This window comes from Malania oleifera, chromosome 12 (assembly GCF_029873635.1).
Source record: "Malania oleifera isolate guangnan ecotype guangnan chromosome 12, ASM2987363v1, whole genome shotgun sequence".
NCBI lineage: Eukaryota > Viridiplantae > Streptophyta > Magnoliopsida > Santalales > Ximeniaceae > Malania > Malania oleifera.
In genome coordinates, this window is record NC_080428.1 from 66,362,539 (window position 1) to 66,387,204 (window position 24,666).

Here is a 24,666-nt window from a genome sequence, read left to right on the forward strand (position 1 = left end):
TTACTAAAATTTAAAACCCCACATTTATTACTCATAATAATAGGTAACAAAATTATTTCTTTGAATTTACCTCATACTATGTATAATAAGACATTTGATTATTTCTCATTAATAACGTTATATCATCAAATATCTCTATTTCAAGTCTCTAATGTTATAAAAACTTTAATGTTCATACTATATTTTTAGTTTTGAGAAGATTTTTACCTAAATTAGTTTGGGTTTATCAATGCATTTAAATTAACGATAATTATTCCAACCAACCAAACACATTTGCCAAGTAATTTGTTTTGAAAAAGTATTCATTTTAAAAATTTTATTTGAAACTTTATTACATAATTTCCTTTTTAGTATATATCTTAAACAAACCAAAGTGAGCTTATCAATGTTTTACTTACTTTGGCTCTAAAATGTAGAAATATTTTAATGGAAAAAACACGCTAATCTTTGAATTCGATATATATTTTCCCAATTGATTAAAACATGTAATACTATTCGACAGTCATTTTTTCAGTGAAAAGTTGTCACCAAAAGCATCCCAATAATAATATCTTCTACTAACTAAGAATTATATATTTTTGTGAATAATGTTAAACAATAGGTCTCTCTTATTGTTGTTGAATCTATGATCTTTACATGGTGCCGATTTATTTAAGAAGTAACCACTTTCAAAAGATTGTATTGTTCATCTTGAATGTGAATTTTAATCCAATTAGAAAAAAAAAGTTAAAATTGATTATTTCTACATAATAACTTGATTTTATGCATTAAAAATTATATAATTATCTAAACATCAAAGATCTAGTTGGAGCCAACTTTACCCAAAAAAAAAATGTCTAACATGTAATTTTCATATGTAACCATATATATAATGCTATTAAAATATAAATTTTAGATTTTTTGTAGTAGATGATGATTAGTTACTATAAATTTTGATATGAATAAACCATGTTATAAAGTCAACATCAAGTTAATGATTATTCACAATTAAAATAATTGTTGTGTTAAGTAGAATGATGTGTATCTCCCTTTTAAATATAGCGTCTCTATATAAAACTTTCTAATTAACTTCTAGCAAATGATTTCTATCTATAAACTTAATATAGGATTCCATGTCTATTTATCCAATCATCTTATAAGGACTTCAAATGTATACAAATGTTGACTTTTTAAGTCCTATCTCGTTTTTTATAATGACAAATACAAGGTATTTAAGGTTTGTCGAGTTTGTATGCAAGATCAAATTGGTAAAATTATATGGCGACACACAGTGGTTTGAAGCAAAATAAGACCCAGAAGAGTCATTTATTGTAATTTAATTATGTTTAGTTTGGCATCTGTAATATTTAAGTAGAAAATGTATGTAATAATTAATACATTGCATACATGATAGGGAATAAACTCAAAGACCTTAGACTAGCCAAAAGACCCAATATATTGCATGAAAAAGCCCCCACATATCTTAGATGTAATATCCATATGAGTAGGGGCAACTTTAAAAGAAGGTTAGCAATCAAATGCACAAATTTCACGTGTTCGGTCGACCGAACCTGAACACACTGAGAACCTTCGGTCGATCGAACCTCCCCATGGTCAAAAAGTTGACCACTTGGTCGACCGTCCATAAAATGAACTGTAACGCCCTGGTCAACCAAACTAGCACGTGGGAAATCCCAATGCCTTGGTCGACTGAACTTGTAGTAGAAAAATGGTCTAGTCAATCGAACGTTCAACTTCAATCAACTGAACTTAGCCCCGGTCGATCAAACCTCAAAGATTTTGAAATCGCCTTAAGTCTGATCGACCGAACCTGCAGTTCAAAAATGCCTCGGTCGACCAAACTTGGCAATTGGGTCGACCGAACCTCAAGTACGGTCGATCGACCCTCTCGGGTTGTCCAACTTTTACCGAGTTTAAATTGAGTTATTTTTAATTAAACTCACTTAATCTTTTTTCAAAATACCTAGCGTATCCCCAATGACTATAATTCTTCCCAACTCTATAAATACATCTTCATTTGTAAAATTAACATATGATTAGGGTTTCGAGATTAGTCAAATTCCTCTAAAAATCTTTTGGCCAAAATCATTTATACTTCCATAATTTTCGTACTCATTGCCAAAATCTCTTCTCATATACTCATCTAGTCATTTATTTTGAGTGAGATTGTTTTTACATATTCATTATACAGGCTCAAACTCTCCCTGTTAGCTTTACCGTAATCTCAAGAGGGGGGTGAACTGGTATTTTCAAATTTTATCCACTAGGTCAATCCCCTAACAATAGTATTACACAAGCCTAAGGTCAATCCAGTGCAGATAAAGTAAATCAATATATATATATATATATATATATATATATATATACACAGCGAAAATTAAATTGCACAAATAAATTAACCAAGCATGCACAATAAAGTAGTAAAGGAGACGACACAAAAAATGTTATCGAGATTCGGCAAACTGCCTACGTCCCCGCCTTGGCTAACAAGCACAAGAATTACCACTATAAACTCACTTAATAGATGGAGCGACACCTAAACAACCAGGTCAATTAGTACAGAACTGACCTCAACTTTTACATACAATCCTTACCAAGTTGGATTACCGCCCCCTCAAGCCACGCCTGGAATACAATAGATTTCACAATAAAATTTGCGTACAATCAATATGCTTTTCAACTAAGCAGATTATGTACCAATGTAACCAATACACTACCGAATGATATGATAAGATAAACTCAATGTAGTCTTAGTGTCTACTCTCAAGGATTTATGCAAATATTGCAATCAGTACGTGAAAGTGTAAGTGATAGGATCTTTGTGACAAAATAATAGTCTTAATCACAATGCAGCAACAAAGATCACAAGCACACTTCAAATATCTCAACAAATATTTTTCTACAATGGTTTGTAGAAATTATTTGATCTTTGTGTGAAGATGATAATATCAATCTAAAGATATAGCAACAAAGATCTTTAACACTCAAGCAAATATCTCAAAATGTATTTCTCAAAGATAAGCACAGGAGATATTTTGAAAATGATTTGTAAAATATTTTTAGCAACCAAAACACAATGTGAACTCCTTGAGTATTGCAATGACAATGCAATACCTAAAAGCTCAATGAAGTATTCCGAAGGAAGACTTATTAACAAAGTCTCCTAGAAACACTTAGGGCTTACTCTCAAGATAAATAAATTTCAATCAACACCAAACAAGTGAGAATGTAGGCCAAATGAAAAGAACACTCAAACACACTTACAAAGTGATTTTAGCAATAAGAGTGAGTAAGAATGAGTGTAGAATGCTTGAAAATGAGAGTGAGAATTTTTGAGTTTTAGAGGATTTTTGCTAATTAAGATTGCTAACCAATTACTACTTTTTTGTAAATGAGGGGGTATATATAGAATTCCCCAAGATTACAACCGTTCAGGACATATTGGTTATTTTAGAAAAGGTTTAAGTGAGGTTCATAAAATTTAACCTTGTTTTAACCTTGGTGAATTTCGCCAACTCGAGAGCATCGGTCGACCGAACTTAAGGTTCGGTTGACCGAGTGTCTCAGTTCGGTCGACCGTGGAAAAATTGAATTGAGAAGATGGTCGACCGAACTAGTCGAACTTCGGTTGACCGAGATATTTTGAATTAAAGGGTTCGGTCGACCAGGCGGTTGGAATTTCTCACGTGGGGGTTCGGTTGACCAGGGTGTTGCCTATATGTTTCTGGTCGGTCAACTGAGGGGTCAACATGTTGACCCAGTGGGGGTTCGGTTGACTAAAGATCTTAGTGTAACTGAGTTCGGTCGATCAAACATGCCAATTTGGGAATTTTCGGTCCTTTTCTCTTTATAATGTTGTCCCTATTCATATGGTGATTAACTTAATTTTAATAGGGCACTCTTTTATGCATGCATGGGGAACCTAAGGTCAGTTTAGGTCTTTTTGAGCTTATCTATCTAATCATGCATGTAATGCATTGATTATTACAGACCATTTCCTATTTACTATTATAGATCCAAATAAGAAATGAATTGAAATACAACATAATATGGTCTTCAGGGTCTTTAAGCTCTACTTTATGTGCCATCAATTTGATTTGCTAATTATATACCTGCACATAAACTAGATAGTCATCAAATACTTGAGTATTTGTCATTATCAAAACTGGGTGTGACCTATAAGGTCAACTGTAACGACCTACTTAATTAACTGGGTATTTTTTTTTTTATATTACAATATTCTACATGCTTTGATACCATACTGGGAAAAACTCAATTATAAACCTAAGCAGCAAGAAGCAAAAATCAAATAAACATAACCATAAGAAAATATATACAATACCACACCATATTATACAATAACAAAGTTCTAACACGTTTCCCAAAGTATACACATATCACTGTTCCCAAAAACACCCTCAACTAGCTAGGGTATACAAAATCATTCCGTAAAATTTACTCACTCTCTGACAGGGCACCACTAAAGCCCCTTTATCTGCGAGCCTGATCTGCTCGCGTACCTGGATCACCTAAAAATTGATTCAACACTGGGATAAGCCAACGCTCAGTAAGACGAAATATGCTATTACTAGTGTGTGGTAAATGAGTTACTATATCATGAAAATTCCTTTTCAAATAAACATATATAACTGAATATATCAATAAAGTATAAGTGACAAAATCCACCACCCCTATCCCTATTGCTTAACATGACAGTAGTGGAGTTTATTATTCAAAATACTTCTAGTATAAGTAACTATGTTCCCTGTTTCTGTAAATCTATACATACGTAATAATAACTGAAAATGTTCCCTGTGGCTATCTGTATGTCATGACTTAACCCCTCATGACAGGGTTGTGCGGCCCGTAGGCGGGATTTACCCTGGCTGGCCAACCATGAATAAATCACTATACTCCATCGGTCAATCTGCCCACCTCAACCCATATCTAGATGGGGAGCCTAACCTCTTCAAGGGCCTAGGTGATCGACCTTACCACGTATTATCTAAATAGGTGGTTGCACTCATAAAGTAACATAATATCTGTAGTAACGGTACCGTACTCTGTAGCTGCAAGTCCAATAAGGTCTGATACTATATAATATATTTCTATATACAACTATCTGAATTACCATAATTCTGAAATAATTGTAATAACCATGATGCTGCATAACTGTATTGTAATTCATACGTCGTAATATTGAGAACTGTATAATCATAACACTGAAACTGAATAATCATAATACTGAAACTTGCATAATCATAATACTGATATTCGTATAATCATGGTACTGAGATTCATAAAATCATGGTACTGAAATATCGTAAAATCAGAACACTGAAATATCGTAAAACATATATTCGTACTATATTCACATTCAAAAGCCACACAATACTGTAATACATAATTTTCATCATTTAATAAACGGTATAATATTTTAAAAATACCTAACATAGCATATTTCCCTTACCTAACTACTAAAAAGCCCCTATGAAATACCAGCTTAACACCCGCAGGGCCTCCTACAAAAAACCTGAAAACAATATTTGCCAGAACATAATATCAGTATTTCTCCACCTACATCATTTTTTATAACTATCATAATACCAAAAATAGGCTAAAAGGCCTTACCCTAAATTTGGGATGAAATCCAAGTTCGTTTTCCCAACGATCCGCTCTGGCAGACTTGTAGAGAACTTCGCCAGGAGTGTCGTGGTAGCCTCAAATCTTCGATCTGGCGACTAACGAGACCAAAAACGAAGAGAGAAGGGAGAGAGTTCGTAGGAGAGAGAGAGGAGAACTGAAAGTGAATAAAAATCGAATTTTTAGCTATTTATAGAGCCAAATTCGTCGACGAGACACGTCACCTCGTCGACAAGTCCTTCATTAAATTCGTTGATGAAGCCCTGTATTCATCGATGAAATTCAAAGTAGCCAAAAACCCCATTCGGTATTTTCTCATCGACGAATCCCTGTATTCGTCGACGAAATCTACGACCTCCTTCTGTTTCTGTTTCCATTTTTTTTCTCTCTTATTATTTAAATACTATTATTTTTCGGGTCACTACATCAACATTCTCTCACTTTTCGATGATGACAAATACACCATGCAAAAAGTGGGTATAGCCTTGAAAGGCTCCCCCTAACAATATGCATAATGAAAAAAAAAATTTCAATGCAAATAATTTTTCAAGGACTAAGTACTACTACCAATTTTTGCCTCTCATCTCTATCTCTCCCTTTTGGCAACAGCAAAATGGGTTATGAAATAAATAGTCATAGGCATTGGATATGATACATTAATACACAAGATAAGTTTGAGAAATTTTTAAAATTTCGGCATCATGTCGTTTGAAAATAGGACATTTTCTTAAAAATACTTGTATAAAAATGACCTGTTTTGAGTTTTAAGATTAACAGTTTATCCACAACTATTTAACACAAATAGTTCCAGTATGATCAAGACGTAAAACATAAGTACAATCATTATCATGTAGTAGATATGAGAATTATGCATTGTAAAACACAAGCAAATTCATAAAGTCTAAACCAATGAAAGATACCAATTTTTATATCAATTGTTAGACTTAAGATTTGTTAGAAAGCTCCCCCTAAGTTGATGCAATCTATAAAATATCTAGGAAGCATCTCTAATATGCATGAGACCTAGTTCACGTCTAATTTGTATGAATCTATCTTCTGGAGGTGGTTTAGTAAGAATGTCAGCCCATTGTTCATTTGTGCACACAAACTTAAGTGCCACATCACCTTTCTCCACATGATCACGAAGGAAATGATGTCTAATCTCAATGTGTTTAGTTTATGATGGGGATCAACATTCCCTAAACATAACATTCGCTAAGATGGTGTCACGTGGATGCATTCGCTGGGATGAAGGCAACTGCGCACCTGTACAAGAAAATGCATAACTTCATCTACAGAGGCCCAAATAACCCGATTCCAATTGGGCTGGAAAGAAGACTCCCATACCTTTCTTTGGGTATAGGGAAAACCATGAAATTCAAATTGTGCACGGCTTGGCAGCCCAATAACAGTAGACATTCGTCTAGAAATTCTGCCTCACATGGACAACTGCACACCTCTCACCAAATATGCCATAACTTTCCCAAGAAAAGTCCAAATGGAGTGGTTCAAAGTGTGTTGTAAATAAGACATCCATATCTTTAATTTGGTATATGGTATGTGAACTAATTCAAAGTATGGAACGTCTAGAAGGCCGAAGAATGAGACTATTTGTTTTGAAAATTTTACATTTTTGACTTTTTGGTTTCATTTTATCATTTTCCATTCAAAGCTTGTTATCTTTTATTTACTTATGGTTGGAGGGTTGTTCCAACATCTCTATATATAGCTGGGCATGTAAGTTATTAGGGACATCAAGTATTTTGAATTGAATCAAGATTTATTGCCTTGTGCTTAAGCTTTAAGCTTGTTCCCTATTTGTGAGTGAGTGGTGAGAGACCACATCCCTTCTCCTTTGGAGATTGAGTGGTGAGAGGCCACGAGATTATCATTATCCATTTTCCATATTACCATTCCAATAGCTATTTTGTGAGATTAGTACTTCAACAGTCAAGCAGATCAATCACAACCCCAAGAAAAGCCGAGAATCACCATTCGAGATATCGAGCAAGGTTCGAGTGTGTTGTGTTCATCATTCCGAATAATTTCAGTAAGCTCATTTCAATTACTTCCAAAATAACTCCTAGATAGCCAATATGATATTTACCTTCCATTAGCCTTTTCAAAATATCCATCGCATGTCTTTGAATAATATCTGCAGACAAACTCTTCAAAGTCCAAAAGATTTTCATACTTGAATGCTTGATTGTGTCTTATTCTAAGGATATATAATTTGCATGTTTAGGCTTAATTCTAAGGCTTGAATTTACCATCTTTCAAGTAATTATCTTATCCTACTTGATTAGGTCCTTAAGGACAAGTTTACATGAATCCTATAACTTTTTGAATTTTCCACAACTTGTAGTTCTCGCATATAATTTATATTGGTCATTGCGGTTAATTAAATTTCCATCTTAAAGTGTATCTGGTGTGTGCATTTGTGAGAGGGTCTTTGGTAGGACTAGGGTTCCTAGGATTGTCCTACATCAGTTTATGAATGTGAGATAGGGTTCTTAGAGATATTTATTGCACTAGTATTATCACATTTAATTGGTACAACATCATAGTGCAATTCAAAATCCCTAAGTTGTTGTTTCATATAAAGAGTTTGAGCACAACAACTTCCAGCCGCAATATATTCTGCTTCGGCTGTGGATTAGGCAACTGAGTTTTGTTTCTTGGAGAACCAAGAAATGAGAGATTGTCCTAAATAGTGACAAGGGCTGCTAGTGTTTTTCCTATCAACCTTACTACCGGCAAAGTCAGCATTAGTATAGCTAACAATCTCAAAGGTCGTATGCTTAGGATACCATAATCCTAACTCTATGGTTCCAACTAGTTACCTAAGGATTTGTTTAACTGCTAATAGATGAGATTCCTTAGGAGCGGCCTGAAACCTAGCACACATGCACACACTAAACATAATATCTAGCCTACTAGCTGTAAGATATAGAAGACTCCCAATCATGCCACGATACAATTTCATATTAATAGGGATTCCTTACTCATCTTTATCAAGATTGATGGAAGAACTCATAGGAGCACCAAGAGTTTTACTATCTTCCATATTAAATTTCTTTAACAAGTCCCTGACATATTTAGTTTGACATATGAAAGTTTCATTTTGAGCTTGTTTAATTTGTAGCCCTAAAAAAGAAACTAAGTTCACCCATCATGCTCATTTCAAATTCACTTTGCATGAATTTGGAAAACTCATTACACAACTCATCATTAGTGGCTCCAAAAATGATATCATCAACATAAATTTGAACAATAAGCATATCATCATTTTTGGATTTGATGAAAAGTGTAGTGTCAATTTTGCTATGAGAAAACTCATTTTCTAGTAGAAAACCACTAAACCCCTCATACCAAACTCTAGGAGCTTGTTTAAATCCATACAAGGCCTTAGACAACCTGTAATAACCCAAGAAAAAAAAAATGAATAATAATAATAATAGTTAGTATAAAAAAAAAAAAAAAAGAAAGAAAGTGTTTCTCTGTTAGGATCCTTGATTCCATGTTTGATGCCTAAGAAAGACCTTGTCTAAGCGAGTGCTCAGAGACCATTGCGGCTCAGTCGCTCCCTGGAGGTCGGCCTGGTCAAAATGGAATTTCATAGGATAAACAGGGTAGACACTGTTTATATACGTAAATATGTACATAAAATAATGTTTTGACTGACATAATTTGTAGAAATTTATGATAAAATAATAATAATGTAAGTATCATATGCGGGGCCCACAAGACTGTGTGGGGCCCACATGAGTCCCGAAGCCGTATGGAGGTTTACACGAGTCTCGAAGCTATTTAGGATGCATAAAAATCGTATAAGAATTATTCGAGTTACGTAGGATTCATTCGGGTCTCGAAGTTGTGTGGGGCCCACAAGACCGTGTGGGGCCCACATGAGTTTTCAAAATTCAAATTAAATTCTTGTTCAAAAATAAATAATAAAATAAATAAATACTAAAAATAGTTTAAAATTAATAACAATTATAATAATAATGATAATAATGATTAAGAAAAATAATAAAATAATAAAATAATTAGTTAGGTAATGGATTAATTAATTAGGTAAGTAATTAATTAAAAATTTATTTAGTGGGAATGGTGGCAAGCACTCCCAAATAGCCTCCACTCAACCCATACCTTGCCCATCCCTTGCCCATTCTTTAATTTTTAAAATTTTAATTTCACCCATCTCCCCACACTTTTATAAATTCTATTTCTTCCCCAAAATTTTCCTATAAATAGGGAGCTCTCAACCTTCATTTTTCACAACAATTTTCCAAGGAAGAGAAGGATTAGTGAGTGAAAGAATTTGTGGTGGAGAGAGAATTTTTGAATAAATTCTTAATCACCCACTTTTTCGGATCTCATTTCTTAAAGATAATTATTGTGTTCGTAGCACACGGTAAAAGAAGAAGGTAAGTAAATTTTGATTATGTTAGTTTCTTTTTATTTTAAATTCATACCCGAGTTTATTATGTACGTAAATTTTAATTATGTTACTTAGTTTCAAAAAATTTCTATGAGTTTATTTTTACGCATATTTAATTATACCAGTTCTATCTTTAATATACTTGCATCTATATTTGGGTTAAGAAATGTTCTAATCCCCTCGGGTAAATTTTCAGTAATTATTTCTATTCAAAAATAAAATTATATATATTTTTAACACAAAAATTGTGTGGCATGAGTTTATTTTTACGTTACATTTTTATGAAAATATGAGTAAAGATGAGATTTTCACGATATTATTTTAAATTGCATAAATGATAATAAGATGATTTTCAAACCCCTTATGGCAACGAAAGTTCAAAGTTACAGATGCTCGGTACCGCAGCTTAAAGTTTATACGGATCAGAGTGCACCCACACTGTTTACAGAGTGGTTATTTATGTTAGTGGATTTCTCCTGAGTGCACACCTGGTTTAAGTCCAGGACTTAATAAGGAAAATCTCACTTAAAGTTTACGTACGTTGATTTAGTTTGGTCGGCCAGCCAGCTAAGTCCAGTCTTCGGACCGCACAACCCAGTCATGGGGGTAAACATGACTTACGGCAAACAGGCCTAAGGGTGGTTTTTACGATATATGTTTATACATATTTAATTACGTGTACAAAGTTACTGATAATTTGAAGGAAAAGTGTAAGTTTACGTGAAAAGGATCATTTTGGTGCTTATATGACGATCTAAGGAAAACGTATAAGGAAAAGTATATGTATGTTTATCATTAAATATTTTTACAGTTTTAAAGTTAAAAGTTTAATTTAGCAGTTATAGTATATGATTTAAAAATTTACTGTTGAAATTGATGACAAAAGTTTTATGCAGAAATTGTTAAATTTATGTTTATTCTAAAAAAAATCTTGAAGTTATAGTATTCATTATTGTTTTACGAAATTCTTTAAAAACTCATTTTGGCCACACACTAATAATAATCTTATTTACTTACTGAGCGTCGTCTCATCCCAATCATATTTTATTTCAGATAACTCTGAAGGACATGTCGGGAATCAGGCTTAGCAAGCATGCGGGTGGGGATTAGAAAAATAAAGATTGATTAAAAATATTAGTATGGTTTCAGATATTTATGTTTGTGTAATTTTCCTTCTTTTGAAATAAATGATTGTAATATGGAATATTAGTGTTCTGGTTTAATAAAAATTTGAGTTTATTTTGCTTCCGCTGTAAATCAGTAGTAAAAAGTTAATATCCCAGGCCCCTCGGGGTCGGGGTGTTACACAACCGATATACATGATCTAGATATTTATGATTTTCAAAATCAGGTGGTTGTTCTACATAGATTTCTTCATTAATATAGCCATTAAGAAAAGCATTTTTAACATAAATTTGAAACAATTTAAAGTTTTTAAAAGCGGCATAAGCAAGTAGCATACAAATGACTTTCATCCTAGCAACGGGAGCATAGGTTTCGTCAAAATCAATTCCCTCTTCCTGATTATAACCCTAGGCAACTAGTCTAACCTTATTCCTAGTTTCTACCCCATTCTCATCTTTCTTATTTCTATATACCCATTTGGTTCCTATAATTGTATGATCATTAGGCCTAGGAACTAGGGTACACACTTTGTTTCTTTCAAATTGATTAAGTTCTTCTTACATGGACATCACCCAAGACTCATCCTCTATTGCTTCTTTAATATTTTTAGATTCTTCTTGGGACAAGAAAGTAGAATGACTCGCTAGGTTTTTCAAGGAAGATCTTGTGGTTATACCACGGGAAGGTTCACCTATGATTTGATCTATAGGATGGTTCCTAATGAATTTCCAATCCCTAGGCAACTCCTAAATTTCATTGTCATTGTTATTATCTTCAGATGATTTATCATTAATTTCTGAATTCTCACTTGCATTATTTTCAACATATAACTTGTCTAAGCATTTTCTAATGTCAATGTCATCTTCATCATTTTTCTTAGAAAACAGATTAGATTCATTAAATACAACATGAATAGATTCAATGACAGTTAAAGTTCTTTTATTGAAAACTCTATATGCTTTACTATTAAGAAAATAACCTAGGAAAATGTTTTCATCATATTTAGAATCAAATTTTCCTATATGTTCATTATCCCTAAGCACAAAGCATTTATAACAAAAAACACGAAAGTAGGAAATGTTAGGTCAATTGGTTGTTCCACAATTCATAAGGGGTTTCATTAAGTGAAGGTCTAATCAACACCCTATTCACGACATAACATACAGTATTTATGGTCTTAGCCCAAAAATATTTAGGTAGCTTATGTTCGTTCAACATGATCCTACCCATTTCTTGCAATGATCTATTCTTTCTTTTTGCCACATCATTTTGTTGAGTGGTCTTAGGTGCAAAAAAGTTGTGTGATATACCCCCTAGGTCACAATAATTTTCCATGCCTTCTTTTTTAAATTCAGTGCCTCTATCACTTCTTATGTGAGTTATCTTATAGCATTTTCATTTTGAATTCTCTTGCAAAGCTTAGTAAACTGTTCACATGATTCATTTTTATGTGAGATAAATAACACTTTTGTTTTAATAACCCCAAAAAGGGTTATAGAAGATTAGTAGAGTAATTCCTAAAAAAAAAAATTAATTAATTAATTAATCAAATTTATAAAAAATAAAAAAAATAATAAATAAATTTATTTTTATTTTTATTAATAAAATATATTATTATTATTATTATTAACCTATCTGAAGCTTCAAAGAAGCTTCAGGTAGAATCCTGAATTTAGATTGGCGCACCCCCCCACCTTTTCTTCTTTTTCTTCTTCTTCTTCTTCTTCTTCTTTTCTTTTCTTTTCTCTTCCTATGCGCAGCTCTGAATTTTCTCTCTCTCCCTCTCTCCTCGATTTCGTGACAGATTTTCATCCGATCGAAAATCCGAAGATACCTCTGGACTCCATTCTTCACTGTCGTCATTTCTACCGGAATGGATCGGTGGTAGGAGCGACGTAGGTGTATTCCCTGGGGTAAGCCAATTTCCCATTTTTCTTTAATTTCTTGCACATTATAAGCCTAATTGACGAACGGACACCACCACGAGAATCTAGGGATGATTCTCTACAAATCTAGTGGGACGAAATTCTCGTGGGGGTACGGGGGTTATTAAGGGACTTATTTTTAATTAATTATGATTAATTTAGAAATTCTAAAATGTTGAGCATCTGGGGTTAAAGTAGGATTTCTGAAATTTAGGGCCTAGGTGAGCGCGGGTGTAATTTTGGGACCCGCAGGTAAAATTAAAAAAATTATGTGGGGGTGTTAAATAATAGTTTAAATATTAATTTGAGGTATATGGAACCTAGGAAAGGTTAGATGAGTATTATTTTGGAGAAATAGATTAATTAATTTAGGGAAAAATGCAAATTGCAGGAGTTGAATTTCGGGCGCCAAGGGCGTAGGATTTGGGATTCTAGCGAGACACTCAGTAAGTCAGGTAAGGGGAATAAATTATAATAATATTTTTATGAAAATTATGGGTTGAGAAATATGTGAAAATGGCGTATGTTATTTTACCTGAAATTTATTAGGATATAAATATCGGATGAAATTTGTGTGACATATGATTTATATTGAGAAATGTTTAAACTGAGTTAGATAATTTACCCTGTGAAATATGTGATACTGAAATGTGTTTTAATATGAGAATTGAAATGTGGGAAAATGATGATAGTAAAATGTGTAAGAAATGTATTCTCTGAGAAAATGAAGAAAGGTGAAATATGGAAATGTGTTTTGAGAAATATTGAGTAATTGTGAAATAAGATATGTATATGATAGTATGAGATGAGATGAATTATAAACTGAGAAAATATCATTTAAATGATGAAATGTGTTGAGAATACTGATATTGAATTGTGAATATGTGAAATAAAAATATTGCAATGTTAATTCTGTAATATGAAAATGAGAAATGTGGAAATACGTGAAATATGAATGATAAAATGCCAATACTGCATAATGATTGCGGATATGTGGTGGTAAACCCTGTTGGATAGTTATGATATTGAGCACGGTACCGTTGCTAGTGGTGTTAGTGCAACCACACGGACTCTTGGAGCGTGTGGCGTGATGGTCGACTGTGCTATTTTGTAGGGTTGTTGGGCCCCCTGAGTCCGGATTAGGGTTTTAGGCCGGGTAGTCGTACTACAGACGTAATATGTGATATGATATTTGATCTAACCGGATCGGCCAACCGCGATTAGATCCAGCCTTCGGACTGCACAACCTTGACCATGGGGGGAAGCATGACGTGGATAGAAAGATCCTTAGGGTGGTCATGAGTTACAGACGCGATGTTGGTAATTGATACCGAGGATACTCTCGAGCCGGAAAGTAAAATAGAAACCAAAAGTAAAAGAATGATAACATTGGCTAAAATGAGAAATGAAAGAAAGAATGAAAATTGAGAAATAAAGAATGATAAAATTGAGAAGTAGAACCGTATGAGTTGATAATATACATATTTGAGGTGAAGTGAAACTCTCCGCTTGAGGGCTTGCTGAGTAAGGTGAGTGCCCTGATAGGTATCGGATGTTCCTATATGTGGTTGCATAACGTGTTAGGGCAGAGGGAAGCTACCTGTATGGGTGGGTAATCTTCCCTATTCTCAGGAACTTCGCGGTAAATGTGTTGAAAATTATTGAATTTGAGAAATAATTTTAAAGCTTATAAAAGCTTGTGTTGTATATCTATATCATTATGAGAATGTATATATCAGTGTATTTTCTCAGATGAAACGATGATTTGAAAAGTAAAGTGTATTATAATTGAACTCATATGGCCACACATTGTAAATAATTTATTCCTTCTTACTGATATGTGTCTCACCCAAATTATCTAAATTTTTCAAGAAACAGGGATAGACCAGGTGATAGAACTCTGTGATGATAGGGAGTTGGGACCCTGACACATGAGGTGAGTTTTTGGATTAGGGGATGTGTTATTTCCCTAGAGTTGGATTGTTTTGAGTTTGTGATGATAATGTATATATGTGTACGTAGATACTCTGGGTATTGTATTCTGAATGATATAAATACATTGTCTTCCGCTGTTAGGTTTTATAAATAAAATCATTTTTTACCCGGTACCCAATGCGGGTCGAGTCGTATGAACAATAGTGGGATTGTTGACATGGCTGATTTGTGGGTGTTGTGGATGACGTGTAATTATTTATTATTATTGGAGGAAAAAAAATTGTACGAAAATCGGGACGTCACACTTGTGAACCTAGAATAGTCATCAATAATGACAAAAGCATATGATTTTTCACAAAGACTTTGCACAGAATTAGCACCAAACAAATCCAAGTGAAGCATTTCAAGTGGTCTAGTGGTAGATATAAATTTCTTTTTCTTAAAGCTGGATTTTGTTTGCTTACCCATTTGACATGCATCACATATTTTATCTTTCGCAAATGGTGTTTTAGGCAAGCCTTTCACTAAATCTTTTCTTACTAGTTTTGACAACAAGTCCATGCTAGTGTGTCCTAAGCGCCTATGCCATAACCAACTAGCTTCATTTATTGCAGAAAAACAAATTACTTGTGAATCTAAATTATTAAAAGTGGTAGTATATACATTTTTATGGCGATCTGCAGTGAAAAGAATTCTATGATATGATTTGCCTTCAACTATGCATTTATCATTTTCAAATGAAACTTTATATCTTTTATCACACAATTGACTAATGCTTAACAAATTATACTTCAAGCCATCAACTAATAGAACATTATCAATAACCAAGGAAGGATCCTTACCGACCTTACCTACGCCGATGATGCGCCCATTTGCATTGTCACCAAACATCACGTACCCTCCATCCTTGAGAGTGATGGATGCAAACTTCGCTTTATCGCTAGTCATGTGCTGTGAGCACCCGCTATCCAGGTACCACTTGTCCTTTGAAAAAGACAATCTCAAACACACCTGTAAGATAGACTAAGTAACTGATGCTAGTCCCCTAATTCTGTTGGGTCCACAAGGGTTAGTGACTGGATCATTACCCACACCTTTCTAATTTTTACATGTCTATTTCTAAGTGGACAATCAAATTAAATATGATTTGCTTGCATTTGAAACATTTCATTCCACACTTAGGATCTTTAGGTGGGATTTGAGATTTTGATTCACATGTGAAATATCCCAAGTAAAGATTAGGTTGTCTAACATTATCAATGTCATTAAAACCAAGTCCCTCTTTACTAAGAGAATTTCTTTGAGCTCCAAGTAGTTTTTTAAAATTGCGTTGGCCCTCGTTGAATTTAAAAACAATTTTGGAGCTATCCTCCAATTTTCTTTCAAGCTCATCAATTTTCAAATCCTTTTCTTTAATAATCGAAGCATGAGAATTTTTTGCCATTTCGAATAATTTTGACCATTTCTTGCATTTCTTTTTCAAAACATCATTTTCTTTGGTCATTTTATTCAACGGTTTAGACACACGAATATATTCAAATTGCTATTCTTCAAAAGTAGGCATGCTATTAGATTCATAATCATCATAAGAATAATATGAAGATAAAGAACAAGAAGACGATATCTCATCATCATGTGCCATCAAGCACAGATTAGCAACCTCTGAGTCACTGTAGTCTGAGTTTGAGTCACTACTACTTATTTTATCCCATGAAGTGCTCGCTTTCATGACTTTTTCTTTTTCCTAGCATCCTTTTTCAGTAATGGGCAATCCGGCTTGATATGCCTAACCTTGTTGCAGTTATAGCACGTAGGAGCGTTTGACTTTTCTTTTCCTTTACTCGACTCTCCCTTATCAGATGCAGATTCCCTATGTAACATCCTCAAAAATTTAATAATAAATATATTTTTAATAAACACATATGAACTGTTCTGATACCCATACTATGACATCTCAGGCCTCAAAGGGCACTAGGGTATTCCTGTATTCAATAAACATACCTATGCAGTGGAAAACATAAATCACACAACCATATATATACACATACAACACCAAAATTCAGTATTTCCAGACCATAGTTATATTTTACATCTCTCTCCAGTATCATCTACCCCAAAATACAACACTCTATATAAACTTACCCTACAAACAGGGCAACCAAGAAACCACTCTATATGCGAGTCTGATCTACTCGCCTAGCTGGCTCACCTGAAAAATGTTAAAGTAATAGGGTGAGACGATGCTCAGTAAGTGGAAATATGCTATTACTAGTGTGTGGCAACTAAGTTGCATACTATTTTAATAACATCTGAATTGTATAAAATGATAAATCTGTACAACATATATTACATTTATCGCAGTTTAAGATAAAGAGTTAAGGGAAAAGAGAAAACAAACTCAATTTTTACAAGGTTCAGCCAACTTGGCCTATGTCCTCACCTTGAGCAACCACTCAAGAATTTCACTATAATCCCTGCTCCTTAAATTGGGACGGAGCTTCCCTTACAATCCGCTACTTACAAGAGGTACAACTCCCTCCTACTCCGCTGCTTACAAGAGATACAACTCTCTTACTGAACCATGAATACAATGAAATCTATAAAATACTCATAATTGCTTCCAAACAAAGCTAGTGAGTACAATTCAAATTCCTAATACATTAACATATGATGACATTTGAAGCTCATAATGTATGAAACGATACAATCGTTTATGAATGATATGCTTCAACACACAAACCCCTTTTTATCAAATCTCCCAAAGATATTTATATAACTCAATACTTTGGAGAACTTAGATTAAATCTTCGAATACAAAAACAACTTTGCAAAGATTTGAAACACACTTTGTCGAAAATAATATTTCTCTCAAGATTTCAATCTCAATGTGATCTTGGTAATATTTGACTTAATGTATATATATGTATCTATACGATGAGAATACCAAAGATTAACACACTTAACATATGATTTTCATAAAATATCCTTCAATATATATATATATATATATATATATAATTATGCACTTCTAAGGATATCTAATCAAATAGTTTAGAAGCATTCAAACTATCAGATCTTTAACTAAGAACACACTTGAATGTTACTCTTTAATCAATGGCCAAATAAAAATTTTCTCAAGTATTGTACTTTATCTAAAACAATCTTTACATTAATGTGAAAACTCAATATCAAGATTTTCTAAAGATATTCAAAAAATAGATGTTGATATGAGAATCTCTTGAAAAAGCTAACTGGATTAACCAAACCTCAACACCAAGTTGAACTCAAGATGTATGAGTGAGATCCCTTTTGGTTTTCTGAATTGATTTGCCCAAGGAAGATGAGTATGTGTTGAAGTGCAGGCAATCGTATAGCAATCAGCTCAAGTTTCTCAATGTTCTTTCAACAAGATGTTCTCTTCTCTTCACGTTCGTCTTCGCCTCTCACTAGGGTTTAGATATGCAGTATATATAGGTGCTTAACCCTTAGAACCAATCTTAATCGTTGGATTATAAAATAGCTTGCGTGTTTGCTCATTAAAAATTAAATTTTTAAGTTTCCCGCAAGTTTAGACGACTGACGTCAAGGACCCAAACGACTAAAGTCCTTTTTAAGCTTTGAAAAAAAACTCACCTGGACACAGGGTCAGACGACCGAGGTTGGAGCTCAGACGACCGAGGTGTCGAGTTTAGATGACTGAAGTGTGTGTTTAGTCTTCTGAGGTGCTTCTGCTAGGTTCTGAGTTTCACTAGAAAATCTTCAGAGGACTGAACTTAATCTTCGGTCTTCTGAAGAAATTCTTCAAATGGCTGAAGTTAACTTCGATCTTATGAAGTTGCCACTTCAAACGACTGATTGTAGACTTCGGTCTTCTGAAGTTCCCAAATCCTGGATTTTTTCTTTTAGTTTGAAAAATCTGATTTGCTTTCTTTCTTGACTTTTATATAAAAATATTTTTCGGGGTTTTGACATTATTTCTAAGTCCATGAATGTCCCCTAATGATGTTCATGAAATGCATGAGCCCTAAAGTCATTCTAAGGTATGATTTGAGTCTCAAATTAAATCGTATGAAAATGTAAGTACATAAGTTCTAAGTACCCATTCCCATGACGTTCTTGAACTTTGCCGCTTGCATCTTTATTCTTGTACTCTTTGAGTTCCATGGAATGGGCCAAGATATGTAGGCTTTAATCTTCATGACTTCCATTATTTGTTATCCTTCCGTGCATGCTTAATATAATTCCTGTTCACAATCTCAATTGCACAAATCAAATATCAAGTGATTTGTCATTATCAAAACATGATTGGACTCGTAGAGTCAACATTCTCTACAATATAGCCGGAGTGAAATGTCGATTTGAGAAGTTTGGGAACCATCCCAAAACCCAGGTGAGTGGATTATTTGAGCATTTTCAGTATTATACAGTTCATTTGAGGTCAAATTTAGTATTATATGCCAATATACTGGAGTTTTGTGCAGTAAAATTTGAGTATTATATTTTCAGGAATAGGGTGTTTTGGAACCTTGCAGATATGGGTTGGGCACCTCAATGAGTATTTTTAGGAGCCCAGGTAAATTATAATTCAGAAATTTACGAGTATGTAGGTTCGGGAAAATATAGTTGATTTATTGGAAATATGCATATGTGTATTATTTCAAGATTTTGGGGATAGTACGCCATGAGCGTGAGGATTAAGTTAGGGGTGAGCCTCCCAGCCAGTTAGGTAAGGGAAATATGCTATATTAGGAAATTCAGAAACATGATTAGAAAAATTATAGTATTTGTTTATTAAGGTATAGAGTATAAAATTATACAATTTTATAGATTTCAGAATATGAGTTGTATTAATTGTGTGACTTGAGTAGATATTTGCCTGATCCAGAATATCATGATTTACAGTGTATATATATAGACAGATATATTTACCAGACAAATTTTTATCAGACAGATATTACAAATATTTAATAGACCAGTAATTTACAGTAATTACAGAAAGTCATGCTTTCCAAAACCATAACACTCAAACATTACAGATTATTTAGTTAGATATTACAGTCAGACATACAGTCATAATAGTCAAATACAACAATTATTTTATTTAGATGTTACAGTATTTTCAGTTCAGATTTATAATGTTATGGTTATTTTGGAAACATGATGAAAGTAGGGTAATTATAGAAATAGTATATACAGTAACAGACCTTGATGAATCAAGTTACGTTCAGATAGTAGAACACGATACCGTTGCTATTTTCAGATCAGAGTGCAACCACATATCTCATATAGTATGTGGATTTCGTCAATCGTGCCTATGGAGAGTTTGTAGTCTCCCCAGTTTTCTGGGTTGAGGAGGCCGGTTTGACGAGGTAGTTACTAGTTTCGCACCTAGGAGAGGACCCAGTTTGGCCGGATTGAGGATTGGTAGAGTTACAGTTGACTTAATTGGTGGGCCAACCAGGATTAAGTTTCGCCTATGAGCCGCACTACCTTGTCATGAGGGGTTAAATTATGACGTACAATTTTCCAGAGTAAAATCTCAGCTATGTATATGTATACAGATTTACAGAATATCAGTAGTATGATACTAGAAGTATGAAAAGTAGAAAATTCAGATAATACAATTATGCTTTAAACTACGATAGATGCAAGTTATAGCATATATTGATTACCAACTTTTACAGTTTCAGATATTATCATTATAATATTTATAAAACTTAGTTGTCACACACTAATAATAACATATTTCCACTTACTGAACGTTGTCTCATCCCAGGGATTTAATATTTTTCAGGTGAACCAGTTAGACGAGCAGATCAGACTCGCAGATAGAGAGATCTTTTATTTTGCTCTGTTTATAGGGTAAGTGTATTTAAGGGATTACATTTTTGAGTAGATGATACTAGGGTGATGTATAATTATATATAAGATTTGGAAACACTGAATTCTGGTATTATAAATATGGATGTATGATTTTATGTTTTTCGCTGCATAGGTGTGTTGGTTTTTGTACAACGATACCTCAGTGCCATTTGGACCCTAAGATGTTATAGCAAGTAATATAGGGACATCAGAATAATTTATATTTTATATATGAAAAAAAATGGTGTAATTTTTGAGTTGTTACAAATACCACCAGACAATCTGACTTAGGCCGAAGGGTGTGACGACATCAGATCGTATTAGTTTCGTATCGTATGTATACTGGAACTGTATTTGTGAAAATAATGGTATTGTGAAATGTATGTTTTAATATTGAAATAACACTTATATATTCACACACCGATATAACATGTTTCTCTCTTACTGAGATGTGTCTCACCCCTATCATACAAATATTTTTCAAGTCATTTGAGTAGCCGACACTAGCGTCCTAACAGTTCAGGAGCATGGTGGTTGGTTAGCTGTGCAGAATTACTTGTGTATGTACTGGTCCTTTGACGGGTTATCATTTTGGGTTATATAGACACCCGGGATATGTTATGTATTTTGGGGAATTAGCTCCTGTTTTGTATAGACTCTGGTATGGTTTATGAATGTATTAGTTGATTTATTCCGTTGCGTATATGGTATATGTGATTGTGTATAGGGTATACGTGAACCCTACAGGGTCAGAACCTTACATTATATAGTATCATGGACGATCGTATGATACATGGACATGTTAGGTTACTAAATCACATCTTGAGTCCCATTTCTGGGTTCGGGGCATGACAACTTAACTTGAATATCATTATAAGTCGACTCACTAAAATATTTAAGTGATTTTAATTTGAATAAAATTGAATCGGGTTAAAAGAGAATTGAGTTAAAGCAATTTGTTCGATAGAATTGACTTATAAGAGATTAGTAAAATTTTTAAATTTTAAAGAGGTCGGTTTGTTCTCGCTCAATAATAAGGAGGTTCGTACTCCCAGGGTGTGGTTCAGGTGGTAGTGTGGGCCGCGGGAGTGCCTCTCATTAGGTCAAGTGTTCAAACCCTCCTGAACTCATTTCCGCTCATGAACTCCTGAATTTATCCTCCCTTTGAAGTTGTGAGATTAACTTTAAGGGGCGCAGGATTAATCACGTGGACCGTAAAACGGATACGTTGGATACCCGTAATCCAAAAAAAAAATAATCCCGTTCAAAAAAAAAAAAAGTGGCAAAGAGAGAGAAGAAAATGTTGTCATAAGAGAGTTCTGTGTTGTTTTGGCAGCACTTCTCTTCTTCAAATTTCGACTCCCTTGTAGGCTTGTACGGTAGTTGTACCTAATCAGAGCTCTGCCTCCGCCTGCTGCACTTCGTCTCCAACTACCCCTTCTCCGCCCAGATTGCTCTGAAGCACCACCAGCCATGGACTCTGCTTTGGCCTCTTCACCATTATCCCTTCTCCGTTCCCGGAACTCTTCCTCTTTCCTCCCAAATCTACCACCACCACTACAAGCAAGGTCCCTTTCCCATCTCCCTTTTGCCATTCCAAAGCCCTCGCTTTCCCCTCCAGCTCCTCGCCTAAGGATTTCAAACGCCGCCGCCAAAAACCCCATCATCCGCACCGTCAATTCCACCGCTCGCACCCTTATTCTAACCGCTGCCGCCGCCTTGCTCGTCGGAAAGTTTCCCCACGCGCCGGCAAGGGCCCAGTCCCCGGTCACCATCTCCGAACAGACCCAAGTTCTCGACGAAACCGCTGCCGCCACCGAAGAACAATCCTCGCCGTTGGAGAGTTTTCTCGATTCCAATTCCGAGGCCGTCGACGCCTTGAAAGCCCTGTTGCAGCAGAAGCTCGAGAATGGCGAAGACGACGAAGCTTTGAACATATTGAGGAAGTTGGTGTCTGCGCAGCCGGCGATGACGGAGTGGAAGTTCCTCATGGCGAGGCTGCTGAACGAAATGGGCAGCACCGAAGACGCACGGAAGGTGTTCGAAGAAATTCTGGAAGCAAATCCGTTGTCGTTTGAAGCGCTTTTCGAGAACGCTCTGTTGATGGACCGATGCGGGGAGGGAGAGGCGGTGATTAAGCGGCTCGAGGAGGCGTTGAAGATTGCGGAGAGTGAGAATAAAGCGAAGGAAGCTCGCGACGTGAAATTGATAATGGCGCAGATAGAGTTCTTGCAGAAGAATGTGGAGGAGGCGTTGAAAAGGTACGAAGAGTTAGCGAAGGAGGATCCGAGTGATTACAGGCCGTATTTTTGTAAAGGGACGATTTACAGCTTGACGGATAGGAATGAAGAGGCGAGGGCAGAGTTTGCGAAGTATCGGGAGCTTTCACCGAAGAAGTATGAGGTTGAGGGGTTCTTACAGACGCCCCTTTCCAGGGTGAAACTTTTCCGGACGGATTCCAAGAATTGAGGTGTTTGGGGGCTCGGAAAACTTTCAAGAAATAATGGCGGAAGAAATGGCAATTTTCTGCCGAGGCCAACCGAAGGCGGTATGGGATTTTCAGGTACTCCCCCGTCTTTGTTAGATTTTGTTGTTCAGTATTCCACATCTTTGAATTTTTCAAAAATGTTTTGAATAGTTGTTGAAGCTCAAAATGGATCATATACGCATATATAGAATTCAGAGTTGTATGCAAATTCAAGGCTGTGCTGTTGAGAACATGTTCTGTTTTTAATAAAAATGCTGCTGCTGTTCTGTATTATCCACTGAAATCTCGTCACTGTTTATCATCACACTGTCCATACTCATTACTCACAACACTGTTGTCTATCGGTCGCCGAAGGGATATTGAAGTTCCAAGACTACATTCCACATTGGTCTTTTGCAGTGAAGGTTTCTAGTTCTAATTTTGAAATGGGGTGCGAATATGATCCATTTTTAGTAGACATGCTTTCTCTATTCTTAGCTTCTGTTTTGTGTCTTCCACTGTTGTCACAATTTTGTCACCATCATCACACTTTCCGGAGTTGCAACACTGTCTGTTTGTCCCCAAGGGGATATTACAACACTACATTCATCATTCGACCTTAGACTTTTGCAGTGAGATGTCAAATTTGAATCTTGAAAAGGGGTTGGAAGAGATTTAGGATACTGGTTTCAAGGAATTTCATTGCAAGTGCATTATTTGGGACAACTATTGTACTGAATCTTCGTTGACAGTGGCTCTTGAGGTCAAAGTTGAAGCTTTTTTTTTTTAGTTTGTATCCGTATGAAATCATTACAGGGTGACAACAATGACATAGATGAGTTGGGGGTGGGGGGGTTGGGAATATAAAGTTTAGTTCTGGGGAGGAGGGAAAGACTGTGTTTCAATCTGCTGTTGCCCGTTTGTGAAAGAGTTCGGCAAAGAGTTCACAAGCAAGAAGAAAGACCAGAAAATTAAGTTGAAGACCAAGGTATTTCAGTGGAAGCTTGCCATCAAGAACTCCCAAAACTTGGATGATAATTTCCTTGGCTGGGTCGGAAACACCCGAGAGGATCTCAGATTTGGATATATTGCATCTAAGTCCATTGATCCCAAACAAGATAGCTAAAATGTGTTGGAGCTGAATGTCACCAAGTGGAAGGATCATAACATCATTAGGAAAACATAGACCCACCAATCTGAGGTTGTTGCATCTTGGATGGAATGTGAGTTTTTCGCGGGAAGAAGCATGGTGTAGGATCCTAGTG

General features: G+C 35.0%; 1 protein-coding gene across 1 annotated transcript; it reads left to right on the forward strand.

The window, feature by feature from the left end:
* The first annotated feature begins 22,236 nt into the window (after window positions 1-22,236).
* Window positions 22,237-23,695, forward strand: LOC131144440 (protein SLOW GREEN 1, chloroplastic). The gene has a single exon (XM_058093098.1). The coding sequence runs from the start codon at window positions 22,408-22,410 to the stop codon at window positions 23,401-23,403; it is 996 nt and encodes a 331-aa protein (XP_057949081.1). The 5' UTR covers window positions 22,237-22,407; the 3' UTR covers window positions 23,404-23,695.
* Window positions 23,696-24,666: the final 971 nt, after the last annotated feature.